Consider the following 18055-nt stretch of genomic DNA (forward strand, 5'->3'; position numbering starts at 1 on the left):
AAGTGATTGGAAATGAACACACAGCCCTGAAGAATAATTTTCTTTTTCTTTCTTTCTTTTTTTTAAGAATAATTTTCCAACAAATCTGGAAGTCTCCTGTGGGGTTCAAGAACTTCCATATTAATTTTACCCGGCCTTGAACACTGCTATTCATCTAAGTAGTAAAACCATGGAAAATATCACATTCTATCCTTACTTCAGTATATTTGAGGTTGGAGAGATAAGTTGTGGGTGGAACTGCTGGGTTTTTCTTTTTTGCCATCTGTATATGTATACACACACACACATATATATACTAATTATCTTTAGTCATTGTAAAATACTGTAAAGGATTATGAAAAATACTCTTGTACTCTATTTAGTATAGAGATATCTTAAATTTCCTGTAGAAACCAATTCTCCATGATCTCCTTTATACCAATCCATTTATAAGTACTTAATAACTACATGCAAAAAGCATTGAGCCATTTGTGATTATTACATACTGGAGCTGTGACATAACTAAAAATAATAATAGTTCTCTGACACACCTTGGGGGAGCTCACTGCTATAGAGAACTCTCTGGACCATAGCACAACTCATCTGGTCTTCTTAAACAATTCAGGATCTTTACTGAAATAAACTTTTAGATTGTTCAAATATAATATCAGCTGTGGTACAATTTAAAATTTTTATCACTTAAAAATATTTATAGCCATTCGTATTTTGTGGCATCATTGAAACAATTGGTCACCCTCCAGTTTGGCCCCATATGTCACTTGGGAAGCCCTGTACTACAGACATAAGATGGCCCATAGAGATGAGCTTATCTTTACTGTTCTCATTGTAGGAAGAATCCAAACCAGAAATTTTCCATAGTGCATAGATGTCATATGTCTTCTTATTGAAAGTCACATTCCTTTTCAGCAGTAAGCTTTTTTTAAAAGAGTGTTTTTACCTCTGTCATCAGAAATTTCTTGCTTGGCATCTGCTCTGAGCTATTCATTAAAGTCCTTGTCCTTGTTACCTTTGTTCCTGTGTTTTTGGCCTTTCTCTGCTTAAGTGTGAATTTGTAATCTTCAAAAGCTGATGAGAAAAACAAAAAAAAAAAGACCAATGTTGGGGGCCCCTGGGTGACTCAGTCAGTTAAGCAGCTGACTCTTGATTTCAGCTCAGGTCTCTGGGTCATGATATCAAGTCCTGAGTCAGGCTTGGTGCTCAGCTGGGAGTCCGCTTTTGAGATTCTCTCTCCTCCTCCCCCTGTCCCTCTCCCACTCTACCTAAAATAAATAAATCTTTTTTTTTTTTAAGACCAATGTGATCTGAGATTAATAATAACTGGATAACTGCTGGCCCAGGTATTTCTGATATTAGACCAGCCCAGAGTTTTGCTGTCTCTCTTCCCAGTTGCAAAGTTAGTTTTTTAAAAGCAAGCAGATAAAGCTGGCTAAATCTTTAGTTTTGAAAGGCAAATAACACCATTTTTTTCCTTTCTTATAGTGATAAGGTGATTCGACTTATTCCCAATACAGAAGAAGAAGCAAATGCACTGAAGAAAATATACCACCAACTTAAGGTAAGAGAGCTTCCACTCACTTATTACATCTATGATGTGTTTACAGGGCTTTGCCGATGGGAGTTGAATAAGTAGAATTAATTAGCCAAGAAAAGAAAATGCTAAGAGATAACTTGAAAGAGCTTTTAAACGATAAGTTAAGGTTACTCAAAACATGATGTATCTTATCCCATTATCTATTTATGAGTTCATTTATTTTCCATCTCCCTTAGTAGAATGTAAGTTTCATTGATAGAACTTTTGTCTACTTTTTTCATTGCTATGGTAATGAATGAATGAATGAATGAATGTAGGAATATCCTACAAGTTCAGTAAATGTCTGTTGTTTTTAATGAATGAATGAATTTAGTTTATAATTTTCCAGAGCTTCACTTTTCCTTCTTAAAATTTTCCTGCTAATCATCTATACTTTCATTTTAATTAAATTCAAGCAGAAGTGAATTGAGGAAAATAAAAGAAATTTTTAAATTAATTTTGGTTTGTTTCAGTGAGTCTGATAAGAAAATTCTATGGGCAAAGGTTGAATGGCTCGGATTATTTAATCTTTGGTGAATTTTGTGGATTTTAGAGATAGAGAATTTCTCATTTTCCTACGACTGCAATATAATTGTTAGCTTTAACTAGAACGTTATGATAAGAGGTGTGGTGATAGGATGCCTGGGTGGCTCAATTGGTTGAGCATCTGCCTTCAGCTCAGGTCCTGGGATCAAGTCCTGAATTGAGCTCCCTGGAGGAAGCCTTCTTCTCCTTCTGCCTATGTCTCTGCCTCTCTCTCTGTTTCTCTCATGAATAAACAAAATCTTAAAAAAAAAAAAAAAAAAAAAGAGGTATGGTGATGGGCTCTTTTCTATGCTTAGGAAGAAAAGAAGCAAGACCATAAAATATATGGCAGTTTAGCTTTATTTTAATGGATAGCAAATCAGATTACCTAGAAGACCTCCTTAATCTCCAATATGGGATAGGAAAACATGTGTCCTAAATGCCTGGAAGTCTTACCTGGAAAAGATGTTAGGAGGATAAGAGAGGAGGGATAGATTTAGTGGCTTCTGGAGATAATTGTAATTATCACATTTTTGGTCTTATTGTTGGCTTGATTTTTCTCTGACATCTTTCCTTCAAATATTGAATGTACTTACAAATGAAGTTTTGAACTTGGAATTTATTCATTTCCTTTCTTTCTCTTTACTCCCAGTTTTTATACATGTACTATCCAATTTAAGCTTGGGTCTCATTACAAGGGCTCAAAGTGAAAATGCAAGAGTTCACTCCAAATTGTTAGGATTGTATCCAGTACCAGAGGGACTGCTCATCAGACATTTCCTAAACCTCTTCTCTTTCTCAAAGGCATCTCTGCTTCAGGATACTGACATGAACTTTCTTCTGGTCATGTATGCTCATTTAATTCCATTATAGCCTTTTTAGCAGCAATACCTGTACATTACCTAAACAGCCTCCCAGGGACTCAACATTTGCAAAGAAGCAAAGCAGTTTTCAAGTAGAAGCTCCCATCTCCATTGAAATTATATTTTAGATACACCCATTGGAAAAATAGCCACTTTAAACCATATTTCAGGGAACATATATGCTTAGCTAAGTATTGGGGAAAAAATTTGTGACAAAATCTGCCCCCACACCATTTATAAGTATATTTACATGATAGATCTTACAAAGTTATAAAAATAAAATCACAATTATATATGTGATGATCACTTGTCATTATCAAAAGTAATAAAATTACATCAGTGAGGACTGGGAGGGTTACTTAACTCTTGTAAATTCTAATCGACGGAATGAAAAGATGTTGAGCATGAGATAGGACTATGGACACTGATGAGAACACATTATATCGTGCCCTTTTCTGTGCACAGTGCTGTACACACTTAAAAAAAAAAAAAAAAACTTCCTGCATATTTTCATCTAGCCCTTGAGGAAGGGTAGTAACCCGGGGGAGGAAATGGTTTGGATGTGAAGGAGCTTTAGAGGACAACTAAGAGAAGGGAAGGAAAGGGAGGCTGGTGTGGAAGGGGGAGCAGAGTGAAGGAGGTAGCAAGGGAATTAATATCAGAATATTGATGATGCTCTGGAGGTCCCACACCACAGAGAATTCCATCCAGCCCCTGAGTCACCCTGCACCAGTCACAGTCTGAGTACTTCCTATAAATTGTCTTCTTTTAACAACTCTATGAGGTGGGTACTATTAATGCTATTTTAGAGCTGAAGAAATTAGGAGAGACAGAGGTTAAGTAACTTGCCCTGGATCATAGTGTGGCATTGGAGCACACATCTAGAGGGTGCCAAACCTTCTAGAAGCCACATGAGGCCTACCTCCTGCCTTGAATCTGTTTACTCTGATCATTTTCCCAATGGAGAAGAATAAGGCCAAGTTTGCTGGGTGGTGGAGACTAGACCCAGTGTACATTGTCACATTCTCATTTACTTTATTCCTTGAGTCACCAGTACCACCCCCAGGTTCAGAGATTTGCAAGATTACATTTCGCTGAGAATCCTACTCACAGCTATGATTTATTATAGCAAACAGACAAAGCAAACCAGCAATGAGAAAAAGCAAATGGCATGAGGTCCAAGAGAAACCAGGCTCAGGCTTGCAAGAAGTGTTTCCCTGAACTAGAAGTGGTGAAAGGGGAGGTGGGTGGGGGTGGGGGTGACTGGGTGATGGGCACTGAGGGGGGGGCACTTGATGGGATGAGCACTGGGTGTTATTCTATATGTTGGCAAATTGAACACCAATAAAAAATAAATTTAAAAAAAAAGTGTTTCCCTGTGGAATTAAACAAGATGTTCTTCATTCCCCCAGCAAGGAGTTGTGATAACATACGTGAAATATTGTCTACCAGAGAAGCTCATTATAGACTTAGGGCCCAGGGTTTTTAATGCGGCCTAGTCATATAGGCCCCCTCTGCCAAGCACATACCAAAATTCCAGATTCTCCAAAGGGAAGCAGGGGTTGAGCATGAACTATATTGTTTGCACAGTTGAGGTGCACAGTGAGCCACTCTTCTCAGTTAGATTTTAGGGCCAATCCTACCACCCTGTTTCCAGATGCCAGCTAATGGCCAAACTTGTAAGTAGACCTTTCTAAGAACAGTAGTTTCAGGCCTGCTGTGTTAATTCTTTGCATTTCTTCATTTCTCTTTAGCAAAGAAATAGTCGTATTGGGTTGAAATTGGAAGCACTGAGCTTAAATACGTTTCTATCTAAAAGCATCATGTTAACTGGATGTCATTTTAAATTCAAATGATTTCATCGAGTGATCCACTTGCACCACTGAGAGCATCAATTCTGGCCAGGCAGAGAAAGCAGCCTGCAGAGAATAAAGAATATGAATGTCTATCATCTTACGCCCTGTGGAGCTCATGGGACAGAACTGGCACTGTTGTTAACAGCTCCTTTGCAGACCCCGTGCACTGCCTCTGAGGGGAAGGGAGCTTTTAGTGCCTCCTTTCCCTAAAGCACCATGTGATTGACAGAATTCTAAGATGGCACCAAAATTTCTGTCCCTGATTATACACCCTGCATAATCTCTCCTCTGCGTCTGGTCAGGGTCTGTGAATATGATGGGATAGTTATTTCCCTGATAGATTACATTATGTAGCAGAAGGGAGATAACTTGGGGTAGGCCTCACCTGACCAGATGAACCATTTAAAAGCAAAATATTTCTGGGGCACCTGGCTGGTTCAGTCAGTTAAGCATCGGAGTCTTGATTTCAGCTCAGGTCATGATCTCAGGGTCATGACATCAAACCCTGCATTGGAAAAAAAAAAAAAGAAAAAAAAAAAAAAAAACCCTGCATTGGGCTCCATATTCAGTGGGGAGTCTGCCTGGAATTCTTTCTCCTTCTGTTACTTCTCTTTCTCTCTCTCTCTCTCAAATCTTTAAAAATTAGAGTACTTCCTCCAGCTGTTGACAGAAGCCAGAGAAGTACTCCTTCTAGTCTCAAAGAAGAATCAAATTGCTGTGTTGTGAACTGTCCATAGGAACCATGTGATAAGAAATGCTACTGGCCTTTAGGAGGTAAGAACCACCCCCATCTGATAAACAGCAAAGAGATGGGGATATCAATCCTACAACTACAAAGAATTTTGCCACAACCATCTGAGCTTAGAAGATGACCCTGAAGTCCAAATGAAATCATAGCCCAGCTGATGTCTTGCTTTTAGCCCAGCGAGACCCTAAAGAGAAAATCCAGGCAACTGTGCCTGGACTTGTGACCTATAGAACTAAGGATGGTAAATGGCTGCTCTGTTTGGGGTAATTTTCTCTATAGCAGTAGAAAAAAAGCAACAGAAACACAACAGAAATAAGCAATAGAAAAATCGTACACATGGTAACAGCCCTACATCCTGGCCTTTTGATGGCTCTTAGTTTCATAGCATGTATGGATGCTTTATGTTAATTTTTCTGACTTCATTGGATATAACCAAACTTCTTTGGAAAAGTGAAAAGTGACTGGGATATATATGCTGATGCTATAAATTCAGTGTCTTATCTGAAACATGAACAAATGCAAAATGTCTGTGCAGCGTTGAGTGAAATCTGAGAAGGTACAGTCACAGCATAGCTAATTAGACCTAGAACCACTGTTACAAAGCTGGTTACTTTCCTAATTAAATTTTATGGTTTTGCTGAAGAATTAAAACAAGAAAGTTAAACAGAAAATCATGCCTCCAGAGAAATGGATAGAGAAAGCACCAGCCAATTAAACTGTTAATTAAGAGCATAGCCATGATTTAAATACCGTTATGATGGAAGGGAGACAGTTTGCAGGTGAGTAAAATTAGAGTCAATACCACCTTCTGCCTACATTTCTTCCCAAATTCTTTGTGCTCTAAAGCGATAGAGAAGGCTTAATGTAAGATCACAAAATTTCTATGTAGAATTGACAGACTCAGTTAAAAGAAAAATTAATGCTTCTATTTCCAATTCTCTCATTTAGAGAGCTATCGGATTAAAAACTGCCCTGTGGAAAAAAACAAAACAAAAAAAAAACAAAAACAAAAACCTGCCCTGTATTCAAAAGTTTGACATTTTTTCAAACTAAAACATAGCCCCATAAACGATTTGGGTTGTCAGGTGCCACTGAGCGGGATGTTAAGAATTGCAAAATTCCATGGGGGACAAATGGCATCATCCCTTCTTTGTATGCGAAACTCACAGCTGCCTTTCCGGGGGTGTGACTCTTTCCCTCCTCAGCACAGTTGACTGTTCTGTAACCCTCCTTGGTACTCTCCCAGGTCATACACCTGGATCTACAGGAGCTTTGGGATGCTTGTGGTCTCTGCACCTTTATTACTATTTTTTTTAACTTTTATTTAGTTATGATAGTCACACACAGAGAGAGAGAGAGAGAGAGGCAGAGACATAGGCAGAGGGAGAAGCAGGCTCCATGCACCAGGAGCCCGACGTGGGATTTGATCCCGGGTCTCCAGGATCGCGCCCTGGGCCAAAGGCAGGCGCTAAACCGCTGTGCCACCCAGGGATCCCCGGTCTCTGCACCTTTAAAAGGTCTAACGTCCAACTGGACATTGATTGGGAAACGTGAGGAAGAATTCATGCTGTTGGAGTTATTTATTACCATTTTTTTTAAGATTTTATTTATTCATGAGAGACACAGAGAGAAAGAGAGGCAGAGACACAGGCAGAGGGTGAACCAGGCCCCATACCGGGAGCCAGACGTGGGACTCGATCCCGGGTCTCCAGGATCACACGCTGGGTCAAAGGCAGGCGCTAAACCGCTGAGCCACCCAGGGATCCCTATTCCCATTTTCATTTGGAGTTGATAGTACCATTACAGGAATATCTCTTAATCATGGCTGTGGTATGCGGAATTCTAAGATGGTACTCAACATTCTTGGCCCTGGCATATACACCCCTTCTCTCACGTATCCCATCAAACACTAATCTAGGTACTGTGGTAAAAGGATTTTGCAGATGTAAGTAAGGTCCCAAATCACTCGGCCTTGTAACAGTGAGATTGTCCAGGTAGGCCTGACCTAATCATGGAGAAATAGTGTTTCTAACTGGTTACAAAAGAGGAAATCAAAGAAATGCCCTCCTGTTGGCCTGGAGGAAATCAAACATCCATGCTGAGAACTGCCATGTAGCAGAAATTGCAGGGGACTCTAATTGCTGAGAGCTGTCCCCAGTTGACTAGAGGGAAAACAGGGACAGACCTCTGTCTATAATGACAAGGAAACAAATTTCACCACCAGTAAAAAGATCCCGAGTCCCAGATGAGACCACAGCCTGAGCTGACACCTTGATTTCAGCTCTTTGACTCCCTGAACAAAAAAAAATCAAACCATTCCCAGTGAAATGGTGAAATAATAAAACAGAGCTACTGAATTTGTGGTAATTAAGCAGTAAAACCTAATAAGATGGCCTTAACCAGTGATTCGGTGAGCTACCTGAACACCTGCTAGATGTTAGCAGGCTAGAGCTGGTCTAGAGGAAACTGCTCATTATTCTTGATTAATAATGTATTTTAACCAACTAAGCATGCTTTATTTTAGTATATTTAAATAATTGACAGCAAACATTAAAAGAGAAACATTATAAATGATACTGAAAGATAAAAATTAAGAAGAAACCCAAACTTTGATCTGTCAATACATTTGGGGTAGGAAATAGCATTTCCATCTTTTTTGTTAAGGGCTTTGTTAAGTAATAAAGCAATGTTACTTTTGCTTTCTCTGGCATGATTTTATTTTTTTTAAAGATTTTATTTATTTATTCATGAGAGAGACACACACACAGAGGCAGAGAAAGGCAGAGGGAGGAGCAGGATCCATGTAGGGAGCCTGATGTGAGATTCGATCCCGGGACTCCAGGATCTCACCACTGAGCCACCCAGGGATCCCCTCTGGCATGATTTTAGAAAGAGAAAACATTTGTCATGATCCTGGCAGATGTCCAAATGCAGTTGTGGATTAAATTTCAGGAATATAAATTTTAGATGTGGCATATAGTTTTCTCTGTGTGGCTATGGTAATTAATCAGTAACAATATATTAAGAGAGTATGTGGCAAAAACAGGAACACATTAAAAACATCCTTTCAAAAGTAGAAAAAAAAGCCCTCTATGGTATTATGATGACCTTATTGGTTATTTACTCCACTAGGTGGACAACACAACCTTGGGCCAATATTGTAACATTTGTTTCCTTTGTTTGTAAGACTCTCCAGGTTTGGTGTTTAAACAACCAAATTTAAGACTATCCTGGGCTTATTGACTCAGGGGTCACAGGGATCCAAGATAAAGAGCGAGCAGACTGACAGTGGCCCTGGAACCAAAGCTTGGAACTCTAATAACAACACTTCTGCCACATTCTACCAGCCAAAGGAAGTCTCAGAGTCAGCCCAGGGATGGAGAAACAGACTCTAATTCTTGATGAGATGATTGCAAATTGTGAAAACATGGGAAAAAAACCTGTGGCCATTTTTGTCATCCACCCCATCCTCCACCCGCAGATCCATTCTAGTCTGTTGCAGATCCAGGGGGGAAGATGGCAGCTACCTCATTTCTCCTCAGCTTTCTCACTGCCACGGCTCTGGTCCTGGTCTCCTTCCGTTGAATCACACCAGTTTCCCAAAATTCTTTTCTGTCACCTCACATATGACTCCTATTTGTTCTCCATGCCGTAGCCAAGGTGATCTTTCTGAAATAAAAAAATTGACCACGTCACATCTTTATTTAAAACCTTTTAAGTGTCCCCATTGTCAGCAGCAGAAATTTCCAGCCGTTTGCTCATCAAATCACCTAGGAAGATTATACTTGGCCTCACAGCCAGAGATGGACCAAATTGCTCAGGTGAAACTTGGTTATTAGTATATTTTTAAAACCTGCCTTGGAAATTCCATATGTAGCCAGGGAAGTAAATCACTGGCCTGTGGTAGAGACTTCAAACTCTTTGGCCTGACCCATAGGCCCTTGAAAACCACACCCAGAATGCCTCTCAAATGTTTCTCAGCCTCCGTCATTATTCTTGGCTCAGTGTTTATTACCCTACCCATGCTAAACTGATTGTAGTTTCTAAGTTCCTTTTCCTAAGCCATTCCTCTTGCCTGGAATGTCCTTCTCTTAGTCCACTTCGTGACTATCTTTAAAGACTAGGTTAGAGCATCAGCTTCTTGAGTTCTTTGACCCTCACTGAATTTTACAGTTATATCTTACCATTTATCTCACTTTATGCTTACAGTATCTTTCCTCCCTCATTTCATCCTAAAATGAGTCTCTTGCAGATCTGAGACTTAATGGATCTCTGAATTGTGTATGGTGAAATAGGGAGGCATTGATGGAAGAGGAGAGTGACCCCAAGTGGTGCTAAAAAGTTTATGGGCATAGTCAGGTCCACAGGAATATAGCTCAACTGAGACTTAGACCACTACTTCTTGACCCACCACTTAGGTTTCCCTTTTTTTTTTTTTTCCCCTGTTTTTTAAAGGTTACCCTTTGCACTTATCCTCATGATTTCACCTGGAAAAAATAGCAAGGTGTGAGCGTATGGTTGTGCTTTGTCAAGTGTGAATTTCTCATCTTTTCACTTTTTTTTTTAAATTTTATTTATTAGAGACACAGAGGCAGAGATATAGGCAGAGGGAGAAACAGGCTCCCTGCGGGGAGCCCGCTGGGGACTCGATCCCAGGACCCTGACCTGATGCTTGACCACTGAGCCACCCAGGGATCCCACATCTTTTCCACTTTAAAGGATATTACCCTGTGATCAAGGATATGGAAATAGAGGAAGTTCTTTCTTCAGGGGGCATAGAGGGGGCTTCTTGGTGACTAGCAGGTTTTCTATCAAGTACACAGACTATACTTTGGACCCATGAACCTACGGCAGTCTTTGCATATTCATCAGCCACAGCCACAAATACTTCACTTGATTAAAGGAGTTTTCCTGTTTTCTACCATACTTTTTCTAGTTGCATAAATATGGAATGATTTCCGCTGCTTTACTGGGTTTCAGAGGTCATTGTTGGTGAGAAGAATGAAACCTGGACCACGACCATTTTTAGGAAAATGAGTTCTCCCCTGATGACTAGTATAAGGACCCGAGCGTGTAAATGAGTATCAATGACTTACAGGAATGGATTATCACAATCTGAATGCATTTATTAAATATTTATGTGAAGTCTTATACAGGTCAAGTGGGAAAAGCAGTTAGTATGGTGATTAATGGGAGTATGACCTCTGTATATATACTTTCTGGGCTCATATTCAGACTCTTCCATGTACTAGTTATAGGAGTGTCAGCAAATTACCTAATTTAGTTTTGCTGGGCCTCTAGTCTCTATATAATAGGGAAATCCAGAAAGAGTTGATCACCCAGTAAATTCTTAATCCAGTAAGGGATACATGATATGTAAACAAATAGCTGCAGAAGAGAGAACCCCCAAAAGCATACTACTTACCATCCTTCTTTGTATAGGATCAGTTTCTGACTCTGTTTCCCTGATGCCTGGCAGTAGTAGGTACTCAACAAATCTTGAATGAAAGAACAAATGAAATTAATCCATCCATCTTCTTGCCTAAAAGTTTAAAAACAACTCTAACCTGGATTCTAATCAAAAGCATATGTAGAGCTGAATAAATATTCAAAAGATCAAAACAATGAAAATATAGGTAAAAAGAATTACTGTGGAAAAATAGGTTTATGTGATCAAGGAATAGCGAAGGTATGAGTTAGGGAGAAATTATCCATCTCTTCAATTACTAAAGAAGTTTTATGGAGGAAGTAGGATTTCTGTAAGAGCATAAGTTTCTTGAGAGAATCATCTCTGAAATACACAATCTTGCATTAGAGCCTCATGTAACTTTCAGATTTTGCCTTGAGGTGTTGACTAATTCAATGAATACAATAATACTAATTACCAGAAATATTTTACCTTGAAAATCAGAGTTCAGGTGTTCTGCTTAGGATTCAATTTGGTTTTTTTTATATAATCAAAAATGTCTGTATCTCTTTAAGCCTCTGATATACTTGATTAACAAATCAGTTCCTTTCTTTTAACCTAAAAACAGCTATTAGGGATGCCTATATGGCAATTCTGTGCCCTAAAAAAATTCAGAGCAGCTTTTGCATATTCATCAGACACAACCACAAAGATTTTGCTTGATTAAAGAAGTTTCCTGTTTTCTACCATTTTGTTTTTCTAGCTGTATAACTGTAGAGTGATTAAAATTCCCATGGTCCCACAAATAATTTCTTAGATCTTTTCCTGATAATTGCATTTACTTTGAGGCTATCTGATCATGAGTATTCTATTCTTTCACATTTCAGTCACGTTCTGAAAACGGACTATGATATGAGCTAAGAATCAGTATCGTGTTTTTGAGAAAAGAGAAGGTACAGAGCATGGAACATAATCTAGCAGGGGAAAATACTTGGACCCAATGTTGGGATTGGTGATCTTTGATAGGTGGACAAATTCGCTAGATGCTAGCAGGCTAGAGCTGGTCTAGAGGAAACTGCTCATTATTCTTGATTAAAAATGTGTTTTAACCAACTAAGCATGCTTTATTTTAGTATATTTAAATAATTGACAGCAAACATTAAGTGTTTTCTAGTTTGAATAATGGAAGAGATGCTGAAAGATTGGAGAAATATTGGCAATGAGTATGATATTTATATTTTAACAAATCTAAGGTTAACTCTACATGTCACAGATCCTATTTATCATATGTATTTTTTAAAACACTGGAGAAAACACTTTACAGATTATGAAAAAAAACATGGCAGTGGTTTTAGAATAACAAAATCTCTTAAGGTTTTGCCGAATTTCTTTCAGGAGTATAGGAGCTTTTACTTGTTGAGAGATCAATTTATCAAGGTTGGTCAAGATAAATGATATATAGTGAATATTGAGTTTTACAAGACTTAGGATATTGCCTACAATAATTTATTCCTTAATAAGTTGCACAAATAAGGTATGTATCGTACAATCACAAGTGGATTTAATCTCAGATGAGGGATATAGGAAACAGGAGCAATAAAAGTTAATTCTCTCTGTAATATTTAGCATCTTTTTCTTCATCAAACCTGTGAATAAAGGTCTCTAGAGAATGTCCATAAAGCCAGAAAATGGCATCAGTGGATGAGAAGGGAGCACTTATCTGAGAGGGTTTTAATCAGAATTCTATGTAATTTCAATAAAACAGAAGGTTCAGAAACAAATTAAAATTATGTTAAGGAAAAATGCAGAATAATGCTTGCAAAATTTTTAGACTCTTACTGGTACAGAAAGGAAACATCAAAGATTATAGGGAAGTGTGACCTTACCATGAACAGAGTTCAGAATTGCACATCTATAGGTTGGTATGCCTATTAGGACGTAAGTACTCTGGGCTTTCAGAGATTCCTGCAGCGACTTTTCTATGGTAGACTGGTAAACAACAAAATTTCATTTTCTTTTCTTCCTGAACACTATGTCCAACCTCCCCTTCAGTTAGTTAAGTGTGTCAGTACAACTGGGCACATCTACCGGAATATACACAAAAGTGTATTTCTGGGCCAAGGCTCTATAGAAAGGAAATTTTCCCTCCAAACTATTTTTCCTCTTCTGTCTGAATGACAGAAATAATAGAGTCCAAGAGGATGAAACCATGACATGGAAAATTTCTGCATCCCTCAAAAACCCACCTTTGTTATATGACCAAAGAACAAATTTCTCTTGTATTTGAGGCATGCTATTGTATTCAACTATTGTAGAGGAGAAAAAATAGTTTTCCCTCTACTCTTGAGTCCTTACCTGAGACCATCTGTAATTTTTTAAAAATTAACAAAAACACATAGTTTATTAACATGTATACTTTATTTACTTTCCCTTAAGAGGCCTATATTCACTCTTTATTAAGATGTCATTTAAGTCTGAATTCTAAGCTACATTGGGGTTACTCACTTTTTCCTGGGTATCTCCCATGAATGGGTCTTTCAAAAAATAGGTGGGAGGTATGATAGTTTGTGACAAGGTTTATCTGTATGTGGTACCACCTTCTAGTCTCTCCTATGATACTTCCCTTATGGATGAAACTTCTGGGCAGGGGATTTATGATACATTCTTTTAGAGAATGTGTTTTTAGACTGATAAGGAGAGTAAAGAAAAAGCCATTCCCTTCATTTACTATTTTAAAGTGCCTACAGCTCAAAATGATCAATGTACCGAAGCAGCATACTTTGAGATGGCATGCCCTAAACTCCTACAGTCATATTTTGGGGTGGTATATTCTGCTACCTTTCAGCATCAGCACAACTAATACTGAAGATGGTGTATTAGAGTGCTACCTTAACAAAAACAAAAGTATATGGCATTAGCAGATGAGAAGTAGGTGGAAAGAACATAGCTGTATCACAATCTGGAAAGAAAAGACCAGTGTTATGCAATAACAAAACATTTGGTAAAACTACCAGCTGTACTTGAAAGACCAAGAAAATACCTATTTATCCTATAGCTCTAAGAAAATCATTGCAAATACCCAAAATATCAGTATGTGTTGGTTCTTCCCACTGTTTGTAGAAAGTTATTACAAGAAAGAGCTAAGTTCAGACAAGAAGTGACCAGTTTATAAGCAGAAGTAAAAGAAATTGGGAGTACAAAAGGGCAGGGGAAAAAAAAACCCCAAACCACTTCTAGATCCTAAACACAAAATAAGACCAAAAAAGTTTTGAACGAAAAATGTCCATTAAGAGTTCTCCGGTTTGGGAAAAAAAAAAAAAAAAGAATTCTCAGGTTTGTAAGGTGACTTAGGGAGTACTTTTCTACCTTTCCACTCCAGCTTCCTCCCTAAATCACCACATGGCAGAAAGCCACCCACCAGCAAGGAATAGTTGTCTCAGAAATGAAAAAAGAACTCTTGAGTTTGAGCCAGGTCACACTCTGGGTCTATTTGTTGCCAAAGCTACTACCGCTCTAAGATAAACCCATCTCTGGAACCCCTAACCATAAGCTCTACGGACACACTGAATATCACAGTAGTTGAAATTCTAAAAAAGCCACCATAGCTTGTGAACTTACAAACATGTTCATTCTCTCAACAGATCTTAATTCAATACTATATGTTGGTCATTGTGTGAATCACGCTGCGTGCTGTGGGAATACATCAGTGAATAGAAACTAGACCTTCAGATTAAGGAGCTCAGAGATATATATACTAGGTCATCCTGAGCGGGAAAAAAAAAAGAACTTAGTAGAACCTCTACAGATTTATTCCAAATTTGTCACTTTTGCATTTTTAACTATATAGCCAAACTTGCCTATCCACTGTTCCCCAAATATATCCCATATGTCTCGATCTCTAAGCCTTGTTTATACAGATGTATAAATGTATTCAAAAATGTTATTAAGTGACTACAATGTGCTAGGCATTGTCTCGTTAGTGAGAGCTACAGCAATAAACAAAATCAATAATCCCTATCCTCGTGAAATTTATATTTCAGTGAAGGGAGATTGTAAAAAAAAAAAAAAAAAAAAAAAAAAAAAACGGTAAAAAGGACACCCTATCAAATGGTTGTAGTTGTAGCAGAAAAGTAAAGTAGGGAAGAAGATTAAGGGGCATGATGTGTACTTTTAAATGATCAGGGAAAGGGCACCTGGGTGGCTAGGTGGTTGAGCATCTGCCTTTGGCTCAGGTCGTCATCCTGGGGTCCTGGGCTGGAGTCCTGCATCAGGCTCCCTAGAAGGAGCCAGCTTCTCCCTCTGCCTATGTCTCTGCCTCTCTCTGTGTGTCTCTCATGAATAAATAAATAAAATCTTTTTTAAAAAAAGTGATCAGGGAAGACATCATTGAAAGCATGGTATTTGAGCAAAAGTTTAAAAAGAGACTGAGGGTAAATTGTTAATTCTCTACTTTTGAGAATACTTTATCTACCTGTCAAAATGGGCTAATCTCAGATGTTAACTTATCAGAAGTTTTAGCCAACTGCCATATTTACTTGTGTTTATTCTCCTTCTTGAGCCTTTGAGGAACTTTTGCTATTCTCTTGTAGAGAGATTCTGTTCTCAGATTCTGGTTTTCTTACTCTTTCACTTGTGACTTTTAGGGAACCACAAACCAACCTGATGTTTAATAAATTGTAGCTCTGTCTTAACTCTATACAACCTACATTACCACCCAACATTTTTATATCAAAAATTGGCATTTTCTCAACATTCTTTTACTCTTTCCAACCAAAATGCTGCTCACACACCTCTTCCACATGGAAATTCTGCCTTTCATGCCTCATACATAAAGGATACTTTTTAAAAAGATGTATAGCATATTCTTAACCCAAAAGATGAAAAGTGTTGAGGACACCCATAGATTTATTTTTTTAAAACCCATAGATTTAACTGAGGCTAAGGAGCAGGATGGTATAGAAACAAAAAGAGACTTGTGAGGCAGTTTGGAGGAAAAGGAAAAGCAAAACCAATTAGAGAATTTAGGTTCAGCTTGATCTGGGGTTAGAAAAATATCTTTAGAGATAACGTAGTACTTAGAGATTCAAGTGTACACCTTGGTTACTCTCAAAAGAAGGGTGGAAGGAAAAACCTGATTGGCCTAGGACTCTTTTCCAAGCAATCTCATTGAAAATATACCATAACCCCAGGTTATCTTAAAGAGTAACTTAGTAAGCACTGACAACTACAGATCTGAATGTTCCCATTACTCTTCAAAGAATCTAAAATAAAGATTTTTTTAAAAGATTTTATTTATTTATTCATAGAGACAGAGAAGAGGCAGAGAAACAGGCTCCATGTAGGGAGCCTGACGTAGAACTTGATTCCGGGTTTCCAGGATCAGGCCCTGGGCTGAAGGCAGCGCTAAACCGCTGAGCCACCCGGGCTCCCTAAAGTAAAGATTTTTAAACAAAAAATCCATCCACAGACATGCGTTAGTGACTTAGTTTTGTTTAATATCCACTTAAAGATCCTTTCTTCCTTTTAGTAACTAACATCTTTCATTCCTCTTGAAAACCCATGATCCTGAAAGAAGTATGATAAAACACAGAATTCTTTCATGATTTAAATGTGTTTATAATTTAATAAGTTAAATGAATTTCTAAATTTTTCTCCTCAAAGAATTTAAGAATTGCTAAAATTAAAACCGTTTGGAACAAATTCTGCACCCATCTCAACTTGGGAGGTAGAGTATATGCATGTAATTGCAAGCTCAAAACAACCCTCTATGCTTGACTTGTAAACAATTCACAAAATGCAAGTCTTGTGTAGTTTAGAAGGCTAATCCATAGAAACCAAATTATCCTTGGATCTAAAAGCATTTTGTTGAAGGATATAATGCATAGAACCCAGATCAAACATCAAAAATAGTAACTTCTCTTGGCCACCCAAAGATCAGTTTTGTGTCAACTTACTTTAATGAGAACGTCGGCTTTTTTTTTTTTTTTTTTTTTTTTTTAAGATACAGAAAGCACAGAATTATAAAACTGTAGCACTTTCCTATCAAGGGATTCCAAACTCTTTATAAAATGTTAGTTTAATTCTCACATCTCCCAAGCAGGTAAAGAAATGACAAGTGGTATTTGCAATGAACTTTATCTCATTTTCTGTGAAGGAATGAGTCACAGTTACTCTTGAAGATGAAATGGAACTATAATTTCCACCTGACTGAGATACTGGCCTGACCTCATTCTACTTCTCTCTGAGTTAAGCAGTGATATTACAATTTTCATCTTGGCAGTAAACTGTCATTGTCCCTACCTTCACATAGAACTTCATGAGATGAGGAAAATGAAGGAAACCTTTGGATACGTAGCAACTTTTGTTTCCATTTTAAAGGAAATGAATATTTAAGGTGTTGGGTCTCAGAGCATCAGGATTATTCTGCTAATGAGTAATTCCTTTTTGTCTTGACATCTGTAGGGCCCAAATGGCCTTATAAAAAGTGAGATGTATTTGTTTTTAAATACCTAACACAATACATTGATGATGTTCAAAATTCAAAGTATTTAGAGGATATATGTAGTAAAAAAAATCTTCCTCTGATTTCTCTCCTGTAGTCACATTCCCTCTATAGAGGCCACCAGTGTTAATAGATTCTTACAGAAATACTAGATACAAATCCAGGGAGGGAGGAAGGAAGGAAGCACATAACGTATTGACATATATTTCTCTTGCTTCTTTTTAAATAAATTATAACAAACTATCCATACTGTTCCACTATTTGCTTTCTTCACTTAAAATATCTTGGCAATTATTCCATAACAAAACATAAAAACTTTGTCATTTTTTTAAAGATTTTACTTATTTATTCATGAGAAACACGGGGGGGTGTGGTGGGCAGAGGCACAGACAGAGGGAGAAGCAGACTCCATGCAGGGAACCCGACATGGGACTCGATCCCAGGTCTTCAGGATCAGGCCCTTGGCTGGAGGTGGCACTAAACCGCTGAGCCACCCAGGCTGCCCTGTCATTCTTTTTTATAGCTGCCTAGTCTTCCATTGCATAGATATACCAGAATTTGTTTAGTCTGTCTTCTGATAATTA

At 38.0% G+C, this 18055-nt stretch overlaps 1 protein-coding gene across 2 annotated transcripts in view; it reads left to right on the plus strand.

The window, feature by feature from the left end:
* The window catches only part of CPA6 (carboxypeptidase A6), a 310860-nt gene that overhangs the window by 129193 nt on the left and 163612 nt on the right, over window positions 1-18055 (plus strand). For both annotated transcript variants that reach the window (XM_077876673.1, XM_077876671.1), the window contains exon 2: window positions 1480-1555. In XM_077876673.1, the coding sequence (XP_077732799.1) occupies window positions 1480-1555 (76 nt within the window). The remainder of the gene's footprint in view (window positions 1-1479; window positions 1556-18055) is intronic.

This window comes from Canis aureus, chromosome 28 (assembly GCF_053574225.1).
Source record: "Canis aureus isolate CA01 chromosome 28, VMU_Caureus_v.1.0, whole genome shotgun sequence".
Classification (NCBI taxonomy): domain Eukaryota; kingdom Metazoa; phylum Chordata; class Mammalia; order Carnivora; family Canidae; genus Canis; species Canis aureus.